Here is a 27724-nt window from a genome sequence, read left to right as displayed (position 1 = left end):
CTGGAGCCTGTGCTCCGCAACGGGAGAGGCCACAACAGTGAGAGGCCCGTGTACCACACACACAAAAAAATCCCCAATACTTGGAAACTAAATAACTTGCTTCTCAATAATTCATGAATCAAAGAAGATATCAAAAAGGAAACAAAGTATTTTAAGCTGAATGAAAATAAAAACAAAACACATCATCTAAGATAGTGAAGAACCAATACTAAGATATAAGACAGATTTCAGAGGTATGCATTTCTAGGGCAAAAATAATCCCTCAAGCTGGAACACATTAAGGGATGCTAAGTTATTAAAGACTATATCAGGCACCCCAAAAAGGTGAAAATAAGCATTTACCATCAGTTACGTTTTCATTTTAGATATTTTCACTCTGTCTATGCTATGAATAAATCAGTTGGAAAAAAGCAAAAAACTACAACACAGTAGAATTTGTGAAATGCTGCTAAAGCAGGGCCTAGAGGAAATTTATAGCACTAAATGCCTATATTAGAAAAAAAAAGAAAGGTCTTGAATCAATATCCTTAGCTTCCACCTTAACGAACTAGAAAAAAAGCAAATTAAACCCTAAGTAAGCAGAAGAAATAAAGTTCAAAGTAAAAGTCAATGAAATAAACAACAATAGAGAAAATCCTTGAAACCAAATACTGATTCTTTGAGAAGATCAATAAAATTAATAAAATCTAACAAGATCAGTAAAAAAAAGAGAGAAGACACAAATTACCAACATCAGGAATAAGACATCATTACAGATTTAAGGCATATTATAAGAATAATAAGGGAAAGTTATGAGCAAATGTATGCCAGTAAATTTGACAATTTAATGTAATGGACAAATTCCGAAGACACAAACTACAAAAGCTCACTAGAGAAGACGTAAATAACCTATACCTATTAAAGAAATTGATACTGTAGGAAAAAAAAAAAAAACCATCCCACAAGGAAAACAGCTGGCTCAAATGGCTTTTCTGGTGAATTCTCCCAAATATTCAAGGAAAAATATAACAATTCTGTATGAAGTCTTCTGAAAAAATTGAAGAGGAATACTTCCCAACTCATTCTATGAGGCCAGCATTATCCTGATACCAAAACAAAGATATTTCAAGAAAAGAAAATGACAAACCTATATCCTTCACTAACAAAGGTGCACAAGTTTGAAACAAAGTTTTAGCAAATAGGAAATATAGAAAACAAACTAGTGGTTACCAAATGGAAGAGGGAAGAGGAGGAAGGGGGAAATTAAGGATGTGGGATTAAGAGATACAAATTACTATGTATAAAATAGATAAGCAACAAGGATATATTGTATAGCTCAGGGAATCATAGCCATTACCTTGTAATAACTTTTAATGGAGTACAATCTGTAAAAAACACTAAATCACTATGCTGTACACCTGAAACTAATATAATACTGTAAATCAACTATACTTCCACTTAAACATTTTAATAGAAAAATAAAAAATAAAATTTTTAAAAAGTAAAATCCAACCATATATTAAGAAGATGACCAAGTGGGGTTTATCCCAAGAATGCAGTTAGTTTAACATGGAAAAATCAGTCAATATAATTTATCACACTAGCAAACAAAAATAGAAAAACCAGGCAATCATCTCAAAAGACACAGAAAACTCATTTGATAAAATCCAACATGCATTTCTGATCAAAGCTCTCAGAAAACTAGGAATAGAAGGTAGCTTCCTTGATCTAACAAAGGCCTTTTACAAAAACAAGCAAACAAACAAACAAAAAACCCACAGCGAATGTTATATTTAATGGCGAAAGACTGAATGCTTTCCCTTTAATATCAGAAACAAGACGAAGATGTCTGCTCTTACCACTTCTCTTCAACACCATACTGGTGATACTAACTAGGGCAATCAAATAAGAAAAAGATTTTTTAAAGGCATCCAGGTTGGAAAAGAAAAAGTTAAACTTTCTTTACCAGCAGACATGATTGTCTAATTTGAAAATCTGATGGTATCCTACTGATAAGTGAGTTTAGCAATGTTGCAGAATACAAGATCAATATATAAAATCAATTATATTTCTATATAAACATCAGGAATTAAATTTTTAATACCATTTAATAGTAAATTTATGTTATGTATATTTTACCACAATTTTTAAAATACTATTTACAATAGCAACAAAACCTATGAAATGCTTAGAAATAAATATGACAAAATATATGAAAGACCTGTATCCTGAAAACTACAAAACATTGCTGAGAGAAAGTGTTATCTCCTGAATAAATGGAGAGATATACTTTGTCCATAGGTCAGAAAACTAAATATTGTTAAGATGTCAGCTCTCTCAAACTAATCTATAGATCTGATGCAATCTCAGTCAAAATCCCAGGAGGGTTTTTTGTAGAAATTGACAAGCTGGTTCAAGGATAAACAGCCAAAACAACTTTGAAAAAGAAAAACAAAGTCGGAGGGCTAATACTATCTGACTGAAAGAATTACTATAAGCCTATTGTAATCAAAATAGCATGGCATTGACATAAAGACAGACAAACAGATCAGTAGATCAGAATAGAGAGTTCATAAATAAACCCATGTTTATATGGACAACTGATTTTTGACAAAAGGTGCAAGGCAATGCAGTGGAGAAAGGATAGAATTTTCAACAAATGGTTCTAGAACAACTGGGACATCCACAAGCACAAAAAAGAACTAAAATCCATACTTAACACCATATACAAAAATTAATACAAAACAGATCATAGGCCTAAATGTAAAACCTAAAATTATAAAACTTCTAGAAGGAAAGGTAGGAGAAAATGTTTGTGTAAACTTGGGTTAGGCAAAGATTCCTTATACATGATACCAAAAGCATGATCCATGAAAGAACAAATTGATAAACTGGACTTCAGAAAAATTAAAACTTTCTCTTCTTTAGAAGACACTGTAAAGAGGATGATAAGCCACAGACTGAGAGAAAATCTTTGCAAAGCATACATCTCATAAAGGATTTATATCCAGAATATATAAAGGACTCTCAAAACTCAACAATAAGAAAACAAACAACTCAATTTTTAAAAAGACATAAGATTTGGACAGATAATCCACCAAAAAATATATATGAATGGCAATTAAAGCACATGAAAAGATGCCCAACATCATTAGTAATCAGGTAAATGCAAAATAAAACCACTATGTAATAACACTACACTATTAGAATAGCTAAAATTTAAAAGACTGACCATACCAAGTGCTGGTGAGGATGTGCAAGCACTGAAAGTCATACACTGCTGCTGGGAATGTAAAATGATACAACTACTTTGAAGACAGTCCAACAGTTTTTTAAAGATATATACCTACCCTGTGATCTAGCCATTCCATTACTAGATATTTACCTAAGAGAAAAGAAAATATGTGCCCAGGGCTTGCTCTTACCACCCTGGTGGTGCAGTGGTTGGGAGTCTGCCTGCCGATGCAGGGGACGCGGGTTCGTGCCCCGGTCCGGGAAGATCCCACGTGCTGCGGAGTGGCTGGGCCCGTGGGCCATGGCCGCTGAGCCTGCACGTCCGGAGCCTGTGCTCCGCAACGGGAGAGGCCACGACAGTGAGAGGCCCGTGTACCACCAAAAAAAAAAGAAAATATGTGCCCATAGAAAGACTTGTACATGAATGTTCACAGAAGCTTTATTTGTAATAACAAAAAACTGGAAATAACTCAAATGTCTATCAGCAGGTGATAGATAAACAAATTGTGGTATATTTAGACAATGGACTACTACTCAGCAATAAAAATAAATAAAATATTTATATATGCAACAATATGAATAAATGTCAAAATAATTATGCTAAGTGAAAGAAGCCAATTTTTTAAGTATATATTATATGATTCCATGTATATAAAATTCTATAAAATGCAAACACGCCTATAGCAACTGAAAGATCAGTAGTTGTCTGAGAAGTAGGAGGGGAGAGATCACAAAAGGCTGTGAGAAAAATTGTAGGGGTGATGAATATATTCACTATCTTGATTGTGGTGATGGTTTCACAGTTGTACACATGTGTCAGAACTTTTAAAATTGTACACTTTAAATATTTATGCCTTATTTTATTGTCAATTACAACTCAATAAATCTCTTTCAGAAGAGGAAGTTGAGCTAAAACAGTATCATAGGAGATGCACATAAAATATATTAAAGAGGTAGAATCCTCAGGACTTGGGAACAGAAATAGGTAAGAGATGCTCAGTTTCCTTTATTAAATGTGGATACAAGTAAGACATTTTACCCTCAAATAGCTATGTAACATAAATAGAAAATGACTGTGATAAGTTCATTTTCTTCAGATAACAAAAAACAACCAGCGTTGATGTAACGATTTAACACATCATGGTCATTTTATATTTATACCTCAAAGAATGTAAGAGAAAGAAAAAGTCAGTTGTACCTTTTCCCCCAAAAATATAGCAACAAACAACTATGGTTGAGGATTTTAACTAAATGACTTGAAGATTCACTGAGCAAAGTAATTTTTAAATAGCTAAAAGAACAGAATAAATAGATCTCTCGTCAGGTTTATGTAAAAGCAAAAAGGGGATGCCAACTCTTTTATATTGATCTGACTTTTGAAATGGTTTATACAAAAGTCCAATGTCACCTGGCCCCCTGTGTTATGTCAACAGAGAGGCCAGTTCTGCTGAGTTTTCTCCCTAAAACCCTCCTGGTTCTCCAGTACTGCTCTACTGCTCCTACGAAAAATCCTGTCCTACAAACAAACAGACCGAATAGGAGATCTGTCAGCTTATTTTCTTAGTTCCAAAAGCCTAATAGAAAACAAACATTTTCTCGGGACTTCCCTGGTGGTGCAGTGGTTAAGAACCTGCCTGCCAATGCAGGGGACACAGGTTCGATCCCTGGTCTGGGAAGATCCCACATGCCATGGAGCAACTAAGCCTGTGTGCCACAAGTACTGAGCCCATGTGCCCAGAGCCCATGTGCCCAGAGCCCATGCCCCACAACAAGAGAAGCCACTGCAATGAGAAGCCTGCACACCACAACGAAGAGTAGCCTCTGCTCACCACAACTAGAGAAAGCCCGTGTGCAGCAACAAAGACCCAATGCAGCCAAAAATAAATAAATAAATAAATTTCTTTTTAAAAAAAAACATCTCAAGACAAAGTTCAGAGTGACACTAGAATACCAGGTTATTTTGCTTTTCGCTGGAATCATACTCTTTAGTTAGAATCAAAATTGATGGTTAAGGTGCCTTTGATCCATAAAAATGGGTAAAGAAATTATTAAGAAATATGCTTTGTTTGGCAGACAACATCTTTTTAAATCTCATGTCCACGAAAAGGGAGAAGAAACAGTAACACTGCACTTTGTTTAGAAGAATGGAAGCCATGCTTTAGAAGGGAATCCTCTTAGGTCAATGCCTCCCACCACCCCTCACTACAAAGGGCATAGTTACTGTTTCCATTGGCTCAAACATACAAACAACAATTCTACTGCTCAAAGATTCTACAAAATTCACCTGGCATCTCTTCTGTTAAAGAACTGCTACTCTCCCTACCTCAAGGATCTTAGATTGGAATTTGCAGCACCCTCCAACTCTTGCCACACACACATACTCTCTTCTCTCACTATTACTACCCGACATAAGCCTGTGATCCAAACTATGCCAATCTGATTCTCCCTCCACTGTATCTGACTCTTGAGCAAAGACACTTAGAGATGAAGAATGAATGTAGCCGAGACATATGAGAGTTACTAATTAGAAGAGTCCAATCCCCTAGTCCCTGCTGCTGGGATCCCTGGTGTTGCCCTTGTTCTCAACTCTTCCTCAGCTCTACTAGTTCAGCTCTTCCTTACTTAATGACTTAATTTTGTATAATAAAGAATTTGGCTGGTTTTTGTCTTTAGGTCAATTTCCCTGATTATAGGAGTATCTTTGTTATTCATGGTGGGCCCTTGGGTCACACTTGAGTTCATGCTAATGAGAGAGATGACTCTGGATGGGGGCTAGTCACCAGAAAGATCAATCATGTGACTACAGGACTGGGGCTTTGAGCCAGGTGATATCAGCCCAGCCTTTGGGGAAGAATAGAAGGGTGGCAATTGAGTTCAATCATGTGGTCAATCAATCATGCCTAAGTTATAGGAAACCCCAATAAAAACTCTGGACAATGAGGCTTGGTTGAACTTCACAGTTGCACTGATGACTGATGTGCCAGGAGGGCAATATGTCCTGATTCCACGGGGAGAGAACACAGAAGCTCCACATTCAGGACCCTACAAGACTTTGCCATATGGGTGTTTTCTTTTTGCTGGTCCTAATTTTTATCCTTTATAATGAAATTGTAGTCATAAGCATAGCACTTCCCTGAATCCTGAGAGTTATTTAGTAAATTATTAAACCTGAGGGGATTGTGGGAACCCCTGATTTTGTAGCCAGTTAGTCAGAGCACAGGTGGTCTAGGAACACCTAGAACTTATGGCTAGTTTGGTGTCTGAAGTGACAGTATTCTTGTTAGGTATTGTGCCCTTTTCTTATGAAGTCTGCACTAACCCTGGATAGTTAGGGACAAAATTGCATTACATTATTTCACTTAATCACTCTCTTTCTGCTTCATCTTCCTCATCTGTAAATGGAGACAATCATAATATTTAAACTTCATAAGCTTTTTGTAAGAAATAAGAGTTAATATTTGTAAAGCACTCAGAACACTGCCTAGCACATATTAAATATGATATAAACATTAGAGTAGTTTTGTAGTTGTTGTTGTTGTCTTTATTATTAAAGTCCAGAGCTGGCTAATGCAGAGATTATCAGGCTTTTCTGGTTAAATCTAAGTAACACAGAGAAAAGACTGGCCCCAACATTAGTCAGAAAATGTTAACAACATTAATCACATAGATGGTACTGGCATTAGTCAGCTAATGTTCTGAATACAAATGACCACTGCTGATATCTACATCATCTAGAAAAACTCCAGCCAGCCAGTTTGAGCCAGTGACAGAATAGTACATGCTTTTTGTAGCTCTGGAAATCATAACTCCAGAGAGATTAGGGGCCTTACCTGGAATAATGAAACAAACTGTTGGGAGAAATAGTACACAAGAAGATTCTCACTTTTAGTTTGTCAAACCATCAGGCATGACACGGTGAGCAAATTCTAAAATGGTACATATATATCACTTCTAGCTTAGCTATGAGCTACATCACTGAGCATTGAAATGCTTTTCTCTGCTCATCAGTAATGGGTACCAACTCTGCAAAACTCATGGGCTTCCCTGGTGGCGCAGTGGTTGAGAGTCCGCCTGCCGATGCAGGGGACACGGGTTCGTGCCCTGGTCCGGGAGGATTCCACATGCCGCGGAGCGCCTGGGCCCGTGAGCCATGGCCGGTGAGCCTGCGCATCCAGAGCCTGTGCTCCGCAACGGGAGAGGCCACAACAGTGAGAGGCCCGTGTACCGCAAAAAAAAAAAAAACCTCACTCCATTGTCTTCCATCTTCCTGTCATTTAGAACATGCTTGGAAGTGTTCTAATTAGTTGCTAAGTCCAGAAATAAAGTTCTTACCAGAAAATTGTCTTGAGCTGTTTTCTAATACTATGATTTAATCCCTCTGTTTCTGCCCTCTCTTGGTCACTTTCCCTTCCCAGCTACTTCTCTTTGGCTTTCAGAGAAGGCCAGGAATGCTCTCCCTGCAATCTTTCATTCTAAGTTCCTACTTTTTTTTTTTTTTTTTTTTTTTTTTTTTTTGCGGTACGCGGGCCTCACACTGTTGTGGCCTCTCCCGTTGCGGAGCACAGGCTCCGGACACGCAGGCTCACCGGCCATTGCTCACAGGCCCAGCCGCTCCGCGGCATGTGGGATCTTCCCGGACCAGGGCACGAACCCGTGTCCCTTGCATCGGCAGGTGGACTCTCAACCACTGTGCCACCAGGGAAGCCCCTAAGTTCCTACTTTTGACACCCACTCTTAAAACCCAGGTGCCATGGCCTCAAGTTATTACAGAAAAAGAAGAAAACTAAAATTAAATGGTACTGTTAGAAGATTTTTCCTGGCAGTGCTGGTATCATTCCAAAGATCATTTATGTGCTTGATCTCTCATCAGTAGACAGCCTGAATTGCTCAGGAGCTATTAAACAAAAGCCCCCACAAGGATAACAATTTCCAGAAAGCTACCTATATAGTTAAATTATGCTTCTTCTAAATTGATAAAAAACAGAGTTAACAAGCATCAGCCTGTCCATCCTACAACCAGGATTAGAATCCAGGTCTTCCTGGGACTTCCCTGGTGGTCCACTGATTAGGACTCCATGCTCCCAGTGCAGGGGGTACAGGTTCGATCCCTGGTCAGAGAATTAGATCCCACATGCCGCAACTAAAAGATCCTGCATGCCTCAACTAAAGAGCCCACATGCCACAATGAAGATTCCACAAGTGGCAACAAAGATCCCGCATACCACAACTAAGACCCAGAGCAGCCAAATAAATAAATAAAATATTTTTTAAAAAATCCAGGTCTTCCTGTTTAAATCTAATGTTCTCCATCTATATTACAGACGATCCCTTCCAGAACTGAAATTCCATAATCTTAGGTAAGAATTTTCTTTTTTAATTTATTTAATTTATTTATTTTTGGCCACATTGGGCCTTCGTTCCTGCACAAGGGCTTTCTCTAGTTGCGGCAAGCAGGGGCTACTCTTCCTTGCGGTGTTCGAGCTTCTCACTGTGGTGGCTTCTCTTGCTGAGCATGGGCTCTAGGCACACGGGCTTCAGTAGTTGTGGCACACAGGCTCAGTAGTTGTGGCACACAGGCTTAATTGCTCCACAGCATGTGGGATCTTCCCGGACCAGGGCTCGAACCTGTGTCCCCTGCAATGGCAGGCAGATTCTTAACCACTATGCCACCAAGGAAGCCCCCTAGGTAAGAATTTAAACAAAAATAGAAACTGCCTCATTCCTACCAAAACTGGTCTTCTCTACAACCAGACCAGTGCTTTAAACCAAGGTGGTATGGAAAAGCACTGGCCTAGAGAGCAGAAGGTCCAGGTCTAAGTCCTGGCTCCACTATTTACTAAATACAATGAATAAGTAACTTTATAAATTTAGGCCTGAGGGAGGAGATATGGGGATATATGTATATGTATAGCTGATTCACTTTGTTATAAAGCAGAAACTAACACACCATTGTAAAGCAATTATACTCCAATAAAGATGTTAAAAAAATTTTTTTAATAAAATAAATAAATTTAGGCCTAAGGTTCCTCATCCGAAAAACCAGAAATGCTGGTGGTCACTTATTTTGAACTCTTCTTAGCATCAAGACATACCCTAAGAGACCCAGGGGAGAGACTGCTTCCATTCTTAGTATCAAAGGAAGCTCTAGCCATAGACACAAATGGAAAGGAGGCAAAGGCACTGTTTTTTTCCTTCCCTGTCAAGCCTCATACAATTAGACATGCTCTTTCGACTCAGAATTCTGAAGCAAATGCTCTAGGAGAAAAAAAAAAAAAAGATAATCATGGTTTAGCAGTCTCACAAATGAAGAAGATCTAAAGAGCTAAAGTTTTAATTTAATAAGTTCAACATGAGTCAGCAGAGTGATATGACTGCTGAAGGTACCAGTATCTAATCAGACTGCATTAACAGACACACAGGGTCCAGAACTGAGAAGCAGATGGTCCTGCTAGGCTCTGTGCTGATCAAACCACACCTGGGGGTCTGCGTCCAACTGTAGGAGCCATGATCTAAGAAAGACATTGACAAAAGTGTCCATATGCAGGAGACCAAGATGAAGAGGAGGCTGGAAAAAAATGTTTTCTTCAAAGAACTAGGGCTATTTAACCTGGAAGAGAAGACTCGGGAGAGAGTTCAACTGTACTTCGACCCAACCTTTGAATCATCTACAACTCAGCAGAGCCAAGACCAAGTGGGGAGCTTCAGAAGAAAGGGGCTGCCTCAAAAGGCCAGCAAGCTCCCTGTCTCTGGAGATGAAGCAGCCAAAGCTGTGAGATTCCTTTGGGGGATGAGGGGAGCTGGTAAGGAGAGGTGTAGGGATAGGATAGGATTCGATAAGAATTCTAATGAGAACAACTCCAACTCTGTTTGGAGCATCTTCCCCCATTCTCAGCACAGTGACTCTCTTCAGTCTTATTCAGTCTCTATACAGTCTCTATTCAGTGACTGTATGGAGAACCATTTCAGTAATTTGCTCTTTACTAAGCATTTTATACTCATGTCCTTTAAAGGCCAAACTGCTACCCATCTTCTCTCTTCTCTAAACCTTCCGGCAACTAGGATTGACAACCAAGCTGCCTATTACCTTCTGAAGACTTCCATGCCTTCCACAAGTCCTCTACGCTGATGAGCTTATCCTCACCATGGAAGGTGCTGTGTTTCACCGTTGGGTCGTGGTAATTGAGGTCTTCCCTCAGGAACTGCAAGGGAAAGCACACAAGTCACAAGAGATACCTGGGAGCCAGCCCACTAAGATCTCCTCACAGGTCACCTAGCTACCCACAGCACATCCCACCTGCCGGATGTACAAGTGTATCACATCATCCATGTATCCTTCCATGTGAATATGTCCTACTTACTAACTAGACTGCCTTTTCTTCTTTGTTATATATTTTGCTTGAGAAAAAAATAAACGTGAATAAGAAATTCCTTCCTCATATTTTTTTAATTATGGAAAAGGAAGAATTAACTTTTGAGCACTCATTTACACACTAAGCAACATTCCAAGAGCTTATATTTTCTCATCTAATCTTCACAACTAATGAATTATCACACCTATTTTACAAATGAGAACAGTAATAGTATTTATTTATTTATTTAGGCTGCGTTGGGTCTTCGCTGCTGCTCGCAGGCTTTTCTCTAGTTGTGGTGAGCAGGGGCTACTCTTCGCTGCGGTGTGCAGGCTTCTCATTGCAGTGGCTTCCCTTGTTGCGGATCACGGGCTCTAGGCGTGTGGGCTTCAGTAGTTGCAGCACGCAGGCTCAGTAGTTGTGGCTCACGGGCTCTAGAGCAAGGCTCAGTAGTTGTGGCGCATGGGCTTAGTTGCTCTGCAGCATGTGGGATCTTCCCGGACCAGGGCTCGAACCCGTGTCCCCTGCATTGGCAGGCAGATTCTTAACCACTGCGCCACCAGGGAAGTCCAAGCACAGTAATAGTCTTAAAGAACACAGTTTGCCCCAAATTCTCAAAACATTAAGTTTAAAGAGATTAAATTACTTGCTGTGATGATTTTAAAATATGTCCACAATTCTTTGACAATCCTTCCATAAAAGTTGAATTCTTCCCTTGAATATAGGCTGACATTAATGACTCATCTTCTAACAAACAGAATGTGGCAGCAATGATGTCAAATGACTTCCCAGGCTAGGTTAGAAAAGGCAATATAGATTCCACCTGGCTCACTCCCTTTGGGGACACATGCCTTGGGAGCTCTGAGCCACCACGTAAGAAGCCTGGCTACCCTGAAGCTATCATTCTGGAGAGATCATGTGTAAAGACTGTTTAGAGCTAGCAATGTCTGAGCAGCCCAAGCTGTCTGAGTCTTCCAGCCCAGGAGTCAGACATGTGAGTGACTGAGACTTCAGGTGATTCTAGCCCCTAGATTTTGAGTTACTTCACCTGATGCCAAGTGGACACACAGGAGCTGTCCCTGATAAGCCAAGCCAAGATTGCAGAAACATGATAAAATAAATGTTTTTGGTGTTTGGAGCCACTAAGTTTGGGGGAAGTTTGTTATGCAGCATTAGATAACTGTAATATCTGCCCAAGGTTACAGGTGATAAGTGATAGAGTTAGTATCCCAACCCAAGGTATCTGACTTTATAGTCTAAACTTTTCCCCTGTACTGCATATGGTGTCCTTTAGTTATGTGGATTTTTTTTCACACTATACTTTTACAAGAAAGAAGAAAAGCAAAAGAAATCAAAGCTTTTAGAAATTTAACTGGTAATTAATTTCACAGATACTCATTCAGCCCAATCCTTAACCACATTAGTATGTATAAGATTGAACAGTGAGCACTGCTTTCCACAGAGGCTCAAACATCAAAGAAATATGCAACTCTGATCACTACTCTCACAAGAACACATTTTAGTAGAATTTTCAGGAAATGTCTCTTACCCACCTTTCATTATCCCCAGGGTCCAAGAAAGGAAAGGGTCTGACCCAGAGTAATGTCAGTAAATGTTGTTGACTAAATGAACAGATGCTTGACAGAATGGTCCCAGATTACTTAAATCCATAATCGAGGGATGATTTTCTCCCCTGGGTTTTTCAGACATAAGACGTCTGGGCTTAAAGACTCAGGAGAGAAGTTTGAAAAGAGACCACACTGGATTACTCTCAACCTAGTCAGGGTATAGGCTGCTGAGCACAAGGAGCTTGACAGTGTCTACAACTATAATGTAGCACTGTCCAATACAACTTTCTGCAATAATGGAAAGGTTCAATATCTGTCCTGTCCAAACAACTGTCACTAGGCACAGGCAGCTACTGAGCACTCATAATGTGGCTAGTATGACTAAAGAACTGAAATTTTTAATAAATGAATTTACATTTAAGTTTAAATGGCCACATATGGCTAATAGCTACAAACTGGAGTACAGCTCTAGTGCAGTCTACTACCTGGGGTATAGGTACGGCCTAGCTACATTCCCATGGAGGCTAGAATCCTGAAGCGAAGTCAAGACCTCCAGCAAGATAAGGAGTGAAGAGCAGTGCCTAAGTTTAATAGTTCTCTGTGTCCTCCACCCACAACTAAACTCAGATTCCTTCTGACACGTGTGGGTTATGTTCTCCAGCTCCCCAGTGTCGCATCTGAAATTGGCGAGAGAATCTACTTTTTAATAAGAATTAGGTAAGTGACATGGTGAAGGGCCCAGAGCAAGGAGATTTTGTCAATTCTTAGAAAGGTAAACTGACTGAAGTATTTAACATGTTTGGATTTTTTAACAGTCAGCCCTTTAGACCACCTAACATCCAATGTATTATATGCTATAAATTGTGACTCTTAACATTTTTTTCCCAAATTGCTACCCAGTATCCCAACTCCATTTATTAAATTATCTATCTTTCCATGGAAGCAACCTAAATGTCCATTGACAGATGAATGGATAAAGAAGATGTGGTATATATACACAATGGAATATTACTCAGCCATAAAAAAATGAAATAATGCCATTTGCAGCAATGGATGGACCTAGAGATTATCATACTAAGCAAAGTAAGTCAGACAGAGAAAGACAAATATCATATGATATCACCTATGTGTAGAATCTAAAAAACTGATACAAACAAACTTATTTACAAAACAGAAACAGACTCACAGACATAGAAAACAAACTTATGGTTACCAAAGGAGAAATGGCGGGGGGGATAAATTAGGAGTTTGGGATTAGCAGATACAAACTACTATATATAAAATAGATAAAGAACAAAGTCCAACTGTATAGCACAGGGAACTATATTCAAAACCTTGTAATAACCTATAATGGAAAAGAATATGAAAAAGAATATATATATACATATATACATATATATACACACACATATATACACAGACATATATCAATACATAAAAAACTGAATCACTTTGCTGTACACCAGAAACTAGCACAACATTGTAAATCAACTATACTTCAATTTAAATAAATAAATAAATAAATAAATGCCTTAGACCTTAAAAAAATTATCTTTTATTCCCTTTTTGGAAAAATGCTATTTAATAAGAAGTAATTATAAAGTAATAACAACTACATATAGTTGGGTATATTTCTAGCCTCTCCATTCTTTTGCACTAAACCATATTTTTGTGCTAGCACTTGACTATTTTATTATACTTTTTATTTTAATTTTATTTTATTTTATTTTATGCTTTAAAATTTTTTCTAATGTCTTGACCCCCTCTTTCCATGGCTCTTTTATTTCAGAACATTTCTTGTCAATCTGTTACTTATTTTTCAAAATGAATTTTAAAACAATTTTGTTAATTTTATTGAGAGTCTGATTACTCTCACTGGTAACCTAAGTGATGAGATCACTGGACCTTAAACACCAGACCCTAGGACATATCAGGTAAGACACAGTTACAAGCAGTCTGAGACAGTCAGTCTGGAGGCAGAAATTCATTCATTCATTTATTCAACAAATATAAGATTTCTATGTTCCAGGCACTAGAAATGCAGTACATAGTAAACAAAACAGACAAAAATCTTTGTCCTCATTGAGCTAACATCCAATTTGGGTGAGAGAGACAATAATTTGTATAAAGCAGGGAAGGTCAAGAGGGAAGGCCAAGAGTAGTGGTATTAGTGATTTATCATCTTCATTAAAGGTGTCAAGGAAAGTCTCATTAAGAAAGTGACTTTTAAGCAAATATCTGAAGGAGATGTTGGAGAAAGGCAAGCAGGATAACTGGAAGAGTATCCCAAGAACAGAAAATGGCAAATGCAAAGGCCCTGAGCCAAGAATAAGTATGTTCAAGGAAAAGCAAGGAGGCCAGTGTGGCCAAAGAGAAACAAGTGAGGTGGTAACTAGTAGGAGATGAACTCAGGGAAGCAACAGGGGTCCAGATCTTAAAGGCCTTTGTAGGTCATCAAAAGGACTTTGACTTTTACTCTGAGATGGAAGCTGTTGGAGGAATTTGAAGAGATATGGAACACAATCACATTTACATTTTTAAAAGCATTTCTCTGAACGCTGTGTTGAGAAGCAGACTATAGGAGGACAAGGGCAGATGCGGGGAAACCAGGTGGCAATTGCAATAATCAAGATGTGAGCTAATGGTGGCTTGAAACAAAGTAGTAATGTGGATATAATGAGAAGTTGTCAGGTTTTGCATAAACTTTACAGAGATCAAATTTCTGATCTTCATAATTTTTTTAGTTTTGATTCATCAGGGGTCCTTTAAGGTATACCCTACTTTAGTCCTCCTAGGCTCTAACCCAGACCCTCTTAACCTAAGACTAGAGAAACACTTGTCATATGCAGGCCTTAGGAGCAGAAATGCCAAAATCTCCAAGGAAGAGGATTTTCTACCATTATCAGCTAACTCCAAGAAACCATGTGATGAGATATACCAGCTACTTTTAGGGAGCCAACAAGAAATAGACTGCTTTTTTTAGCCAAGTCTGGTCATTGAGGTGTATGGAGAGCAGAGAAGCTCATGAGAAGTAAGTGCAAGGAGTATCTGCACAGGGGCTCACATCAGGCTCTGCTGGTGCCACAAAGCATGCAAAGAAAGAGTAAGGTCAGAAAACAAGGCCAAGAAAACAAATACCGTATGCTAACACATATATATGGAATCTAAGAAAAAAAAAAAAAGAAGGTCATGAAGAACCTAGGGGTAAGATGGGAAGGGAGACGCAGACCTACTAGAGAATGGACTTGAGGATGTTGGGAGGGGGAAGGGTAGGCTGTGACAAAGTGAGAGTGGCATGGACATATATACACTACCTTGTTATGCAGCAGAAACTAACACACCATTGTAAAGCAATTATACTCCAATAAAGATTTTTTTTAAAAAAAGAAAACAAGGCCAGCAAGAAGGGGGTGCCAAACGAGAGGAGTGTGGGCTGACAGAAGCTATACCTGAAGGAAGGGCCAGATGCTGGGTGGAACCTCTTTAGAGAACAAGGAAGTGCGGCTGCAACAATCAGGCTTTTTTTCTTTTTTTTTTCTTTTTTAACGTCTTTATTGGAGTATAATTGCTTTACAATGGTGTGTTAGTTTCTGCTGCATAACAAAGTGAATCAGCTATACATATACATATATCACCATATCTCCTCCCTCTTGCGACTCCCTCCTACCCTCCCTATCCCACCCCTCTAGGTGGTCACAAAGCACAGAGCTGAGACTTTAAGGGGAGGAAAGGCGGTGTACTGTAAATATAAAGAGTTCAGAACCTTTAGAAACAGACCACTTCCTATGTGACTTTTGGGCAAGGTACTTAGCATCTCAGCCTGTATTCCCCTCAAAATGAGGGCTAATTATCCCTCTCATTTGAGTGTGATAAGGATTAAATGAGTCATGTTTGCACAAGTCATAAACTGCCTTTGCACATGTCTTTTAATGGCCCACAGAGCATTTTAGAAATTGAAACTATATTTAAAAATCAAATTTCAGGGACTTCCCCGGTGGTCCAGTGGTTAAGACTCCACACTCCCAACGAGGGGGGCATGGGTTCAATCCCTGGTCAAGGAGCTAGATCCCACATGCCGCAACTAAGAGCCTGCAAGCCGCAACTAAAGGAGCCCACATGCCACAACTAAAAAGATCCTGCATGCCGCAGTGAAGATCCTGCGTGCCACAACTAAGACCCAGCACAGCCAAATAATAAATATTTTTTTTAAAAATCAAATTTCACCCCAAAAGTCCAGCTCTCTTTAAAAAAACAATTTAAAGGTCTAGAAACACTGAGCTCCAGTGACAACTCTGGAATTTTATTTGGGAGAGGCTTAAGGGCTACAATTTGATTGGAAGGGAGGGTGGTGGCTAAGGGACTTGTCATGAGGTTGTGTTTGCAAAGCAAGCACATTGTTTTTATGTAGATCGTTCATTACAAATTAATTTTATAATGCAACATTTTATGAAGATGTTTTTGTTTACATTTTACTTAAAATTAAGAAAAAATTAATTGCCCGTATCAAACAGTATTATACACATGTCGCAACTTGGGGAAGCTTAGAGGTGGGGCAGTTGGTCCTGAGGAAGATAACGAGGGTTTCTTTTTTTTTTTTCTTAATTTAAAAAAAAAAATTTTTTTTAATTTATTTTTGGCTGCATTGGGTCTTCGTTGCCGTGCGCGGACTTTCTCTAGTTGTGGCGAGCGGGAGTTACTCTTCATTGCGGTGCGCGGGCTTCTCAGTGCAGTGGCTTCCCTTGTTGTGGAACACAGGCTCTAGGCACGTGGGCTTCAGCAGTTGCAGCATGCGGGCTCAGCAGTTGTGGCTCACAAGCTCTAGAGCGCAGGCTCAGTAGTTGTGGCACACGGGCTTAGTTGCTCCGTGGCATGTGGGATCTTCCTTGACCAGGGCTTGAACCCATGTCCCCTGCATTGGCAGGCGGATTCTTAACCACTGCACCACCAGGGAAGCCCAACGAGGGCTTCTTGATCAAAGATGATTATTCTGTGCTCCCACGGTCCCTGTGTATACCCTAATCAGTCTTGTTATGCGTCTATCTCCCCCCTACCAAACCATATACCCTCTGATAGATGGTCCCAGTTACCCAGCCATAAACATAGCATACAAGAAAGTTGTACAGAACTAGAACTTTGATGTCCAATATACTTGAGGTAGGCATTATCACATATTGCTCTGAACACTGTCCCACATCCAGCTAATGGCTAATGCCTGATATAAGACAAAGTTTAAAAGCAACAAAAAGCAAAACCAAAACAAAACCAAAGAGGCAACTTTTGGCTCGCACAACAAGGATTTACTATTTCGGACTCAGAACAAGCAGCTCGTCTCTCAGGAAGGTCTAAGGAGGCTCCCTGAAAGCCCTGCCTTACCAGGGGGAATACAGCATTGGCTAGAGCTGCAGCTCAACAGCGCTCTGAAGAGCCAAGGGACCAGTTGTTACTAGGTATATTTAGTTCTATGAGCTCAGAAAAGTGATCTCCCTGGCAGTGGCACAAAGCATGCAACTCCATCCCAAGTGAAGCAGTAGTGAAGGAGTGTGGGTGAGAGCAGACAGGAGGGGAGACATCTCTCTAGAATTCCCAACAAAATAGGCCTAGCCAGCTTCATCAGGGAACAGAATTCACTGAGGTAAAGCTGGAAGAGGAGCAGCACATCTTTGGGTGCAGGAATCAGGCAGGTCTCCCGGGTTCTTCCCTGCACGCAATTACTCCTCCTTCCCCTTTCCACCCTTGTTCCCCACTGCTCACGCTGCATGTCTCCCAAACCACACCACCACACCACCACTCCCACTTCCCCACACATACAATGTTTAGAACCCACAACACACATGCCCCCGATCTGAGAAGCTTCCCAACTCTTGTTCACCACGTGAACATCTAGCAAGGACCCAAATTTTAGCTACAACAGCTCTGAATGTCATTGGTACAGAATGCTGGGACACGGACATCTCAGGGGTGAAAAATCTGTCCTCAGTGAGACCAGAAGCTATTGCTCAAGGTCAGGGAGAGGACAGTCATTTCTCACTCACCTTTGTACATCTAGTCTCACTTCTGCCAGTCCATCTACCTACCACACTAGTCACCAGAATGACCTTTGTAAAGTATAAATCTAACTATACCAACGTACCTACTTAAAATCTCATGACTCCCCATTACCAATAGGATAAAGCCCTAGCCTCTTTGCCTTACATTCAAGGCCTTTTACAATCGGGCCCATAGACTAACTTTCCAGTCAGCTTCCTGGCCATTCTCCCTCCCTATCAGACATCTACACTCTAGGCCAGGGGTCAGGAAACTACGGCCATGGGCCAAATCCAGCTTGCTGCTTGTTTCTGTAAATAAAGTTTTATTGGAACTCAGCCACATTAATTCACTTATGCACTGTCTATAGCTGCTTTCATGCTTCAGAGGCAGACTTGAGTCATTGTGACAGAGACTGTGTGGCCAGCAAAGCCTAAAATATTGACTATCTGACCCTTTATAGAAAAAGTTTGCCAACATTTGCTCTAGATACATCAAGCCACTTTAGGCTCCTTGAACAAACTAAACCATGCTCTTTTTCCTTTACACAAGGTGCTCCATTTAAAATGTTTCTCCTTCTCTTTATCTGCCGAAGAAAAAGTCACTGCCTCTGTGAAGTTTTCCAGACCTCTCCCAAGCAAATTAATTGCCCTATCCTATTTGTTCTCTTAGTCCTCAGGGTATATATCTATGACAGTATTTATCCCATTATACCATAATTACTATTTAATTACCCCCTTTTTACTCCCCCTAAGCGACTCAAATATAGAAACTGTTTTATTTGTCACTTATCTCTTTATCCGGCATCTTGCAAATTTTCTGGAACACCTAAATAAATAATTAATTTAGCTCTGTAAGCCAATCTCCAAGCATAGAGCCTGGCACAGAGCAAGGTATGTGGTTATTAAATAACTGAATGAGTATCTCTCACTTGAGCTTGCCCTAGAACACCCAGAAGAATGCTTAGCTTACAGCAGGTAGTCAATGCATATTATGTCTACTATACAGAAGAAAGAAAAAGGTCCCCACATTGCCAGCCAATCTAAAACAAAGATATCCAGCTAGGGGCCAGAGGGTTACACTGGCTTGGGTTCAGTGTAACATGATGGTTTAGAGCTTGATTCTAGAGCCAGGCTGCCTGGGTTTGAATCTTGGTTCTACCACTCACTTTCATTGTATTAGTCACATCATTTGTAAAATGGACATAATAGTACAAACTTCATAATACTCTTATATTGAGGGTATTATAAATGGATTAATTCACACAAAGAACTTAGAATAGTACCTGGCACAAAATAAGCTCTCCTATGTATGAATTGAGCTCTCCTAAATATTAATACATTTGATATACTATAAGAGGAATATAAAGACACTAAGAATGTGCAATCCTGGAGCCCACTATTACAATGATGCTGATCTCGCATATGTAAAGGAGACACACAGAAGAGGTAGAAGACAGATATTTCCTAAGTGCTTGCTACATGAAGACCATATGCCAAGCGATCAGCAATAGACAAGGCACTGTAATCTACTGACCTCTAAGGCCCTTTCCATTCTACTCTATGATTCTTACTTTGAAAGCTTTAACTTCATTTAAAACAGAAATTTCACAACCTTGGCAAGACCCTCCCTGCCTTCTTTGCCACATCAACTGTCACTTCCTCCCAACCCCAATGATAATGAAATACTTGAAGTTCTCTGAAAGTACCACGCTCTTGACCAGTCTCATGTCTTTGCACATACTGTTCCCTTAGCTAAAACACTCTCCTTCTCCCATCATCTCTTCGGACCAAAACGACATATCAGCAACTCTGTACATGGGTAAAACTAACTTAGGTCTTCCTCTTCCATGACTCCATCACAGTATCCACTTATCCTACTGCAGTATCCTCATCTGTTTACATGGCTATTTCCACAACTAGAGGAATTTCTTCTAAGGCAGCAACTTCACCTTTCCTTTTACTCCTATATATCTAGTACCCAGCACACATGCAGGTACAGAGAATCTCTCTGAGGTCAATGATAAAGCTTAGTCTTTGTCATGGAATCATCTTTGATGTCCTCAGGCCTTGACACTGGCCACATGACACAGATCAAATCCTAGAGGCAGCATCTGAAGTTGCAACTTGCTAGGTACCTGGCCAGAATGGCAAAGACTAAGAAATTTTGACATCTCCAGTCTTGCAAACTATTGGATCAAAGTATCCAAGCTAGCCAAGGACTACTGCTGGGGGAATCTTATGAAAGGGGGATAGAAATGGATCACTAATTTTAAAATATTTCCCCAAACAGAAAGGATTATCTTCTTGGGGTCAATACTGCTACATTTACATAGGAGGAATACACAGCACTGGACAGAATGTGTTATGGGTAAAAATGTTTTTAAAAACTGATGAGTTAGAGGGGACTTCTGGCTTGACAGTGTGAGAAGCTCCATAGACCCACTCTCCAGTGAAAGTGGCAAAAGTTATTTTTTAAAAGCAATCATTCATTATGTGACATATAACAGAAATTTAAAGATCCTTAATATAAGAGCACCTAGAAACCAAACAAAAGATGAACAAAAGATATAAAAATATTTTTATAAAGAAGACATATAAACAAACATGTATAAACTTTCAACTTCATAAGCAGTCAAAAATTAAAATGAATACCGTCTTCCCATCCCTTGAAAAGGCAGCTATGAAAGGATTGGTAATAACTAGTGCTGGAGATAATGGGCCCTCTGTCATTGTTGGAGAAAGTATAAATCCATGTAGCTTTTCACGTGAACAATTTGGCAGTGTATATCAATATTTAAAAGGTGTCTAGCCTCTGATTTAACAGCTCTGACTGTAGGCAACCAACCTGAAGAAATCTTCACGCAAGTCCTAGGAGTCAGGTATAAGTATGTGTATCGAAGCATTTTTTGAAATAACAAAAAATTTGAAACATGATTGTACATAAATGAAGAAATTGTTGAAGTAATACATACCAATTCCTACCAGGCAATACTCTGCAGCAGATAGAAAGAGCTCTATAGTGTGGACATGAAAATATTTCTAAGGCATAGTGATATGAAAAACAAGTTGCACAATAATACTGAATCACACACTCCTGTTGACGTTTATATGGTTATGGACCTGTTTACATATATATGGCATGTGTGTGCCTGTGCATGCCTAGAAAAGGGTCTGTAATAATGCATATCAAGATGTTTGGGCTTCCCTGGTGGCGCAGTGGTTGAGAGTCCGCCTGCTGATGCAGGGGACACGGGTTCGTGCCCTGGTCCGGGAAGATCCCACATGCCGCGGAGGGGCTGGGCCCGTGAGCCATGGCCGCTGAGCCTGCGCGTCCGGAGCCTGTGCTCCGCAGCGGGAGAGGCCACAACAGTGCGAGGCCCGCGTACCGCAAAAAAAAAAAAGATGTTGATGGTTTCCTCTGCCCAAGGCACTAGGATTGGGAGAGGAGGAATGAAAGGGGGCTTTACGTAATTTCCTTCATTTACTTCTAGGCTATTTGGTTTTTTTTAATAAGCATGTTTTTATGGATGACAAGTAATTTTCATTATCACAGAAAACTTGGAAAATGCAAATATATAATCTCTGATACTGTAAAAAAAAAAAAAAAAAGCAATCATTCAAAGTCTCTAGAAATTGTCCTAGGGCATACAGCAACTGTAGAAACATTTGCTCAGGAAGATCTACTAAAACTCAGTAAGAACAGTGAGAGTCTGTAGTATTTTAATTAACACTTGCTCCCTCTCTCTCTCCCCACTTCCAAATCAGTAAGACAGAAACTCCATTCCAGACTGGTGCAGTGGAGAACACAGGGCTCCCTTGTCCCCACGCTCCCAGTTGGAAGGCTATGTCTCCTCTTTCTTCCAGTTACCTGTTGCTAAAGCTAAGTTCTAGGTGAATCCAGCAAAGAAGTGGGCCTCCCTACTTCCACCCAGCCCCCACTCATGGGGCAGGGACTTCACCTTGGATGCAGAGCCACCGAGCATACTGGGGACCTGAATGCCATTTCCCTAGCTTATAAGACAGCAATTATACTCTGGGAGAGGCAAGCCAAGAAGGCACGAGGCTACTGCCATCCCTCCACCAAGTGCTCAGCTCCTAAAATGGGGGTGTCACTCAAAAAGAAGAACGTCATCGTCCCCACCTCCAACGCCAGAACCATAGCTCAGAGTTCTTGCCTGGTAGGAGAAGCAGGCTTTAGAGAGTTCTGAACCTCTCCCCAAAGGAAATTATTTTATTTGCAACAGAATGTGAAGAAGTTTAAGACTAAGGGCTCTCTGAAAAACAGTGAAAGTTCTGGTGAAAGGCAATTGGGAGGAGAGGGGTGGATTTATTGGAGATATGGGCTAAACTGTAGGCTAAAGAATTTGCTGACGAGAAATGGGAACAGAGGCAGCTGGGAGGAGCCCTCCTCTTGTAAGAACAAATCTCAAACACTGATCTCAGGAACTATCCTTTCAAAGGAGCCCTAATATGAGTGGATCACTCTGTGGAGAAAATTTATGCCCCAGGGCATTGTTGAAAACAATAAAGTAATCAGATGGCAACTAACAGACCTTAACAGCTGAGTGGGGCCAGGAAAAGACAGAGTCAAAGACAGCCCTGCCAAAACCACTGTCATCCAAAGGTGACTGTGGGCATATCCAAAGCTGCACCCTCTGAGAAGCAACATCAGAGGCTTCACACTGTCAGGAGGTGGTGGGAACAGACCACTGAAATAATCTCTCCAGTCACCAAACAAACAAACAAGTAAATAATAACAAGCCCCAGAGGGGTTGGACCAGTAGCCAGAATTGCTCCAGTATATGATCAAAAACATCCAGTTTCTAACAATACATATATTGTTTCATGTATATATATATGGCATGTGAATTAACAGGAAAGTATGAGCCATACACCAGAAAAAAAGCAGGCAACAGAAACTGTGAGAGCAACCAAATTTCAAATTTAACAGAAAAAGGCTCCAAAGTAGTCATTATAAATATGTTCAAAGACTAAAGGAAACCATGATTAAAGAAGTAAAGGAATGTGTGATAACAATGTCACATCAAATAAAGAATATCAATAGATAGAAATTACAAAAAAGAACCAAAGGTATGTTGTGGAGTTGAAAAATACAGTAACTAAGAGAGGAGCTCAACAGCAGCTCTGAACCAGCAAAAGACAGAATTAGCAAACTTGAAGATAGACTGAAGGAGATTACACAATCCAAAAAACAGAGAGAAAAAAAGAATGAGAAAAAATGAACAGTTTCAGAGAAATGTGGAACACCATTTTGCTCATATGCATAATGGAAGGATCAAAAGTCGAGGATGGGGAGTTCCTTGGTGGCCCAGTGGGCAGGATTCCGGGCTTTCACTGCTGTGGCCCAGGTTCAATCCCTGGTCGGGGAACTGAGATCCCGCAAGCCACGCAGCACGGCCAAAAAGAAAAAAAAATAAAAGATAAAATAAATACACTTTAAATTTTTTTCTTAAAAACAAGCCTATTCAACCTCATTAAAAATAGAAAACATACAAAGTAAAAAAAATTAAGTGATTCTCTACCTGCCAAATTAACAAAAAGAGAAAGCATTTCAATCTTATTTAATGCTGGTGAGGTGAGGTGCCATTGGAATTTGTGTCACTGCTAGTAAAAGTGTAAGCAGTCAATGCCTGTCTACAAAGCAGTCAACATACACATCAAGCTGTCTGTAGTGCTGAAAATGTCCACATCCTTTCCTTGCTCTGGACTCTAGTTCTAGAACTCTGCCTTAAGAAAATAATAAGATTTGGTCAAAGAAGGTTCAATCCCTGGTCGGGGAACTGAGATCCCACAAGTCACGTGGCATGGCCAAAAAAAATTAAAAATAAAAGTAAATAAAAGGAGAGGATGAAGAGAAAGGAGCAGAAAAAATATATATAGAAAGAAATGTCTGAGAATTTCCCAAGTTTATTGAAAAGCATTAATCTACCCATCCAGGAAGTTCAAAAAACTTCAAAGAGGATAGGATAAATGCAAAGAGAACCACAAACAGACACACCACAGAAAAAGCTAAAAGCCAAAGGCAAGGAGAAAATCTTAAAAGCAGCAAAAGAAAAATAATTCATTACACATAAAGGAAGCCAAATAAAAATAACATCCTACTTCTCATCAAAAACAATGGATGCAGGGCTTCCCTGGTGGCGCAGTGGTTGCGCGTCCGCCTGCCGATGCAGGGGAACCGGGTTCGCGCCCCGGTCTGGGAGGATCCCACGTGCCGCGGAGCGGCTGGGCCCGTGAGCCATGGCCGCTGAGCCTGCGCATCCGGAGCCTGTGCCCCGCAACGGGAGAGGCCACAGCAGAGGGAGGCCCGTATACAAAAAAAAAAAAAACAAACAATGGATGCAGGACTTCCCTGGTGTTGCAGTGGTTAAGAATCCACCTGCCAATGCAGGGGACACGGGTTCCAGCTCTGGTCCAAGAAGATCTCACATGCCGCAGAGCAACTAAGCCCGTGCACCACAACTACTGAGCCTGCGCTCTAGAGCCCGTGCTCTGCAATGAGAAGCCACCTCAATGAGAGGCCCGAGCACCACAATGAAGAGTAACCCCCGCCTGCCGCAACTAGAGAAAGCACTAGCGCAGCAACGATGACCCAGCGCAGCCAAAAATTAATTTAAAAAAAAAAGTGAAGGCAAAATAAACACTGAAAAAATTCATTGCTAGCTGACACACCTGATATTGATAAAAAGCACTAAAGGACATTCTTAAGGTAAGGGACCCCAGATAGTAATTTGAATCCACATAAAAAAATAAATCTGTTCCTTTTTAAATAAATTCATTCATTCACTTAACAATATTTATAGAGTACCAACACTGAGCACTATTCTAGGTACCAGGGATTTAGCAGTGAACAAAACAGATCCCTTGCCCTTATGGATTAAATGATAGAATCCAGAAGGTGATTAAGTCCTTAAAACTAAAAAACAAGCCAAAAACAAACAAACAAAAAAAAGAAGTGATGTGTAATGAGTATGTAGGTGCCAGAAATGCAGTAGGCTTGCAGATTTCATTATTACATAGGGTAGTCTGGGAAAGGTCTCATTGATAAGGAGGAGTATGAGAAAAGACAAAATATTTGGAAACATGAGGGATTATCAAAGTGGATATCTGGGGGAAGAATATTCCAGACAGAGGTAAGAGCTAGAACAAAGGCCCTAAGACAGGAAAAACAAGGAGTGTTTGAGAAACAGCATGGAGTGTGGCTGAAGTGAAAGACCAAAGGAGATAGATGAAGAGGAGGAGATCCTAATGATAAGTGGAAGCCAGGTCACATAGGACCTTACTGACTCTTTTTTTTTGGCTGTGTTGGGTCTTCATTGCTGTGAGCAGGCTTTCTCTAGTTGCGGCGAGCGGGGGCTACTCTAAGTTGAGATGCACGGGCTTCTCATTGCAGTGGCTTCTCTTGCTGCGGAGCACGGGCTCTAGGAGCGTGGGCTTCAGTAGTTGCAGCATGCGGGCTCAGTAGTTGTGGCTCATAGGCTCTAGAGCACAGGCTCAGTAGTTGTGGCACATGGGCTTAGCTGCTCCGCGGCACGTGGGATCTTCCCGGACCAGCGATCGAACCTGTGTCCCCTGCATTAGCAGGCAGATTCTCAACCACTGCACCACTAGGGAAGCCCTGGACCTTGCTGACTCTTGTGTTACCTTTGGCTTTCACACTAAATGAGAAATGGAGCTAAAACAGGGTTTTGAGCAGAGGAGTGAAATGATCTGGTTTACATTTTTTAAAGCTCTCTGGTTGCTACACTGAGAATAGACTGTAGACATGGTGATCTGTTACGAGGCTGTTGAGTCTCAGTACCTGCAGTGGAGTAGGGGTGAGAAATGATTAAATTTTGGACATATTTTGAAGGTAGAACCCACTGGATTTACCAATGGATATGGGGCATGAGAGGAATTATGGATGATTCAGACTATTTTTTGGTCCAGGCAATGGAAATAATGGAGTTGCCTTCAACTCAGATGACAAAGGCTGTGGGAAGAGAAGGTTTTGGATGAGGTGACATTTAGAACCCAGTGTGGGTCATGGTAAGTTTCAGATCCCTTTCAAATTCTTAGAGGGGGACTTTGGGAGTTTGGGATGGACATGTATACACTGCTGTACTTAAAATAGATAACCAGCAAGGACCTACTGTATAGCACAGGTAACACTGCTCAATATTATACAACAACCTAAACGGGAAAAGAATTTGAAAAAGAATAGATACATGTATATGTATAACTGAATCACTTTGCTGTACACCTGAAACGAACACAACATTGTTAATCAACTATGCTCCAATATAAAATAAATTTCTTTTAATTTCTCAAAACAAGATATACAAATGATCAATAGGCACATGAAAAGATGTTTGGCAAAATTAATCACCAGGGAAATTCAAATCAAAACCATGAGATATTATTTCACATCCACTAGGATAGCTATAATTTAAAAAATCAGATAATAACAAGTGTTAGGATATGGAGAAACTAGAACCCATGCTCTGCTGACATGAATGTAAAATGGTTCAGCCACTTTGGAAAACAGTCTGGCAGTTCCTCAAAGGGTAAACATAGTCACCATATGACCCAGCAATTCCACTCCTAAGTATATACCCAAGAGAAATAAAAACATCTGTCCACTGGGAATCCCCTGACGGTCCAGTGGTTAGGACTCCAAGCTTTCACTGCTGTGGCTCAAGTTCAATCCCTGGTTGGGAAACTAAGATCCCACAAACCGTGCAGTGTGGTCAAAATAATAATAATAAATTTTTTTAATTCTTTAAATAAATAAAATAAAATAAAAAATCTATCCACAAAAACCTGTACCATAGGGCTTCCCTGGTGGCGCAGTGGTTGAGAGTCCGCCTGCCGACGCAGGGGACACGGGTTCGTGCCCTGGTCCGGAAAGATCCCACATGCCGCGGAGCAGCTGGGCCCGTGAGCCATGGCCGCTGAGCCTGCGCGTCCGGAGCCTGTGCTCCACAACGGGAGCGGCCACAACAGTGAGAGGTCCGTGTACCGCAAAAAAAAACAAAAAACAAACCTGTACCATAGCAGCATTATTCCTAACAGCCAAAAGGTAGAAATAACCCAAATATCCATCAACTGATGGGTGAATAAGCACAATGTAGTGTGTCCATACAATAGAATATTACTCAGCCGTAAAAAGGAATGAAGTTCTGATACGTGCTACAACATGGATGAACCCGGAAAACCTTATATTAAGTGAAATAAGCCAGTCACAAAGAACCACATATTATATGATTCCAATATGAAATGTCTAGAATAAGCAAATCTTTAGAGACAGAAAGTAGATTAGGGCTAGAGGGAATAGGAGGACAGGGGGATAATAGCTAATGTGTATTGGTTTTCTCTCTAACAAAAATGTTCTAAAACGGACTCCAGTGATGGTTGCACATATCTGTGACTATAGTAATAACCATTAAATTGTACATTTTTTTAAACATCTTATTGGAGTAAAATTGCTTTACAATGGTGTGTTAGTTTCTGCTTTATAACAAAGTGGATCAGTTATACATATACATATGTTCCCATATCTCTTCCC

At 40.3% G+C, this 27724-nt stretch overlaps 1 protein-coding gene across 12 annotated transcripts in view; it reads right to left on the bottom strand.

The window, feature by feature from the left end:
• The window catches only part of STIM1 (stromal interaction molecule 1), a 146383-nt gene that overhangs the window by 45602 nt on the left and 73057 nt on the right, over positions 1-27724 (bottom strand). For all 12 annotated transcript variants that reach the window (XR_008619654.1, XM_055091724.1, XM_055091716.1 and 9 more), the window contains exon 3: positions 10298-10412. Coding sequence is in view for 11 of the 12 variants with exons in the window: in XM_055091724.1 (XP_054947699.1) it covers positions 10298-10412 (115 nt within the window). In the remaining variant the exon portion in view is untranslated. The remainder of the gene's footprint in view (positions 1-10297; positions 10413-27724) is intronic.

Source organism: Physeter macrocephalus, chromosome 16 (assembly GCF_002837175.3).
Source record: "Physeter macrocephalus isolate SW-GA chromosome 16, ASM283717v5, whole genome shotgun sequence".
NCBI classification, from domain to species: Eukaryota; Metazoa; Chordata; class Mammalia; order Artiodactyla; family Physeteridae; genus Physeter; species Physeter macrocephalus.
The sequence above is the reverse complement of the archived record's forward strand: the minus strand, read 5'-3'. Positions and strand labels throughout refer to the sequence as shown.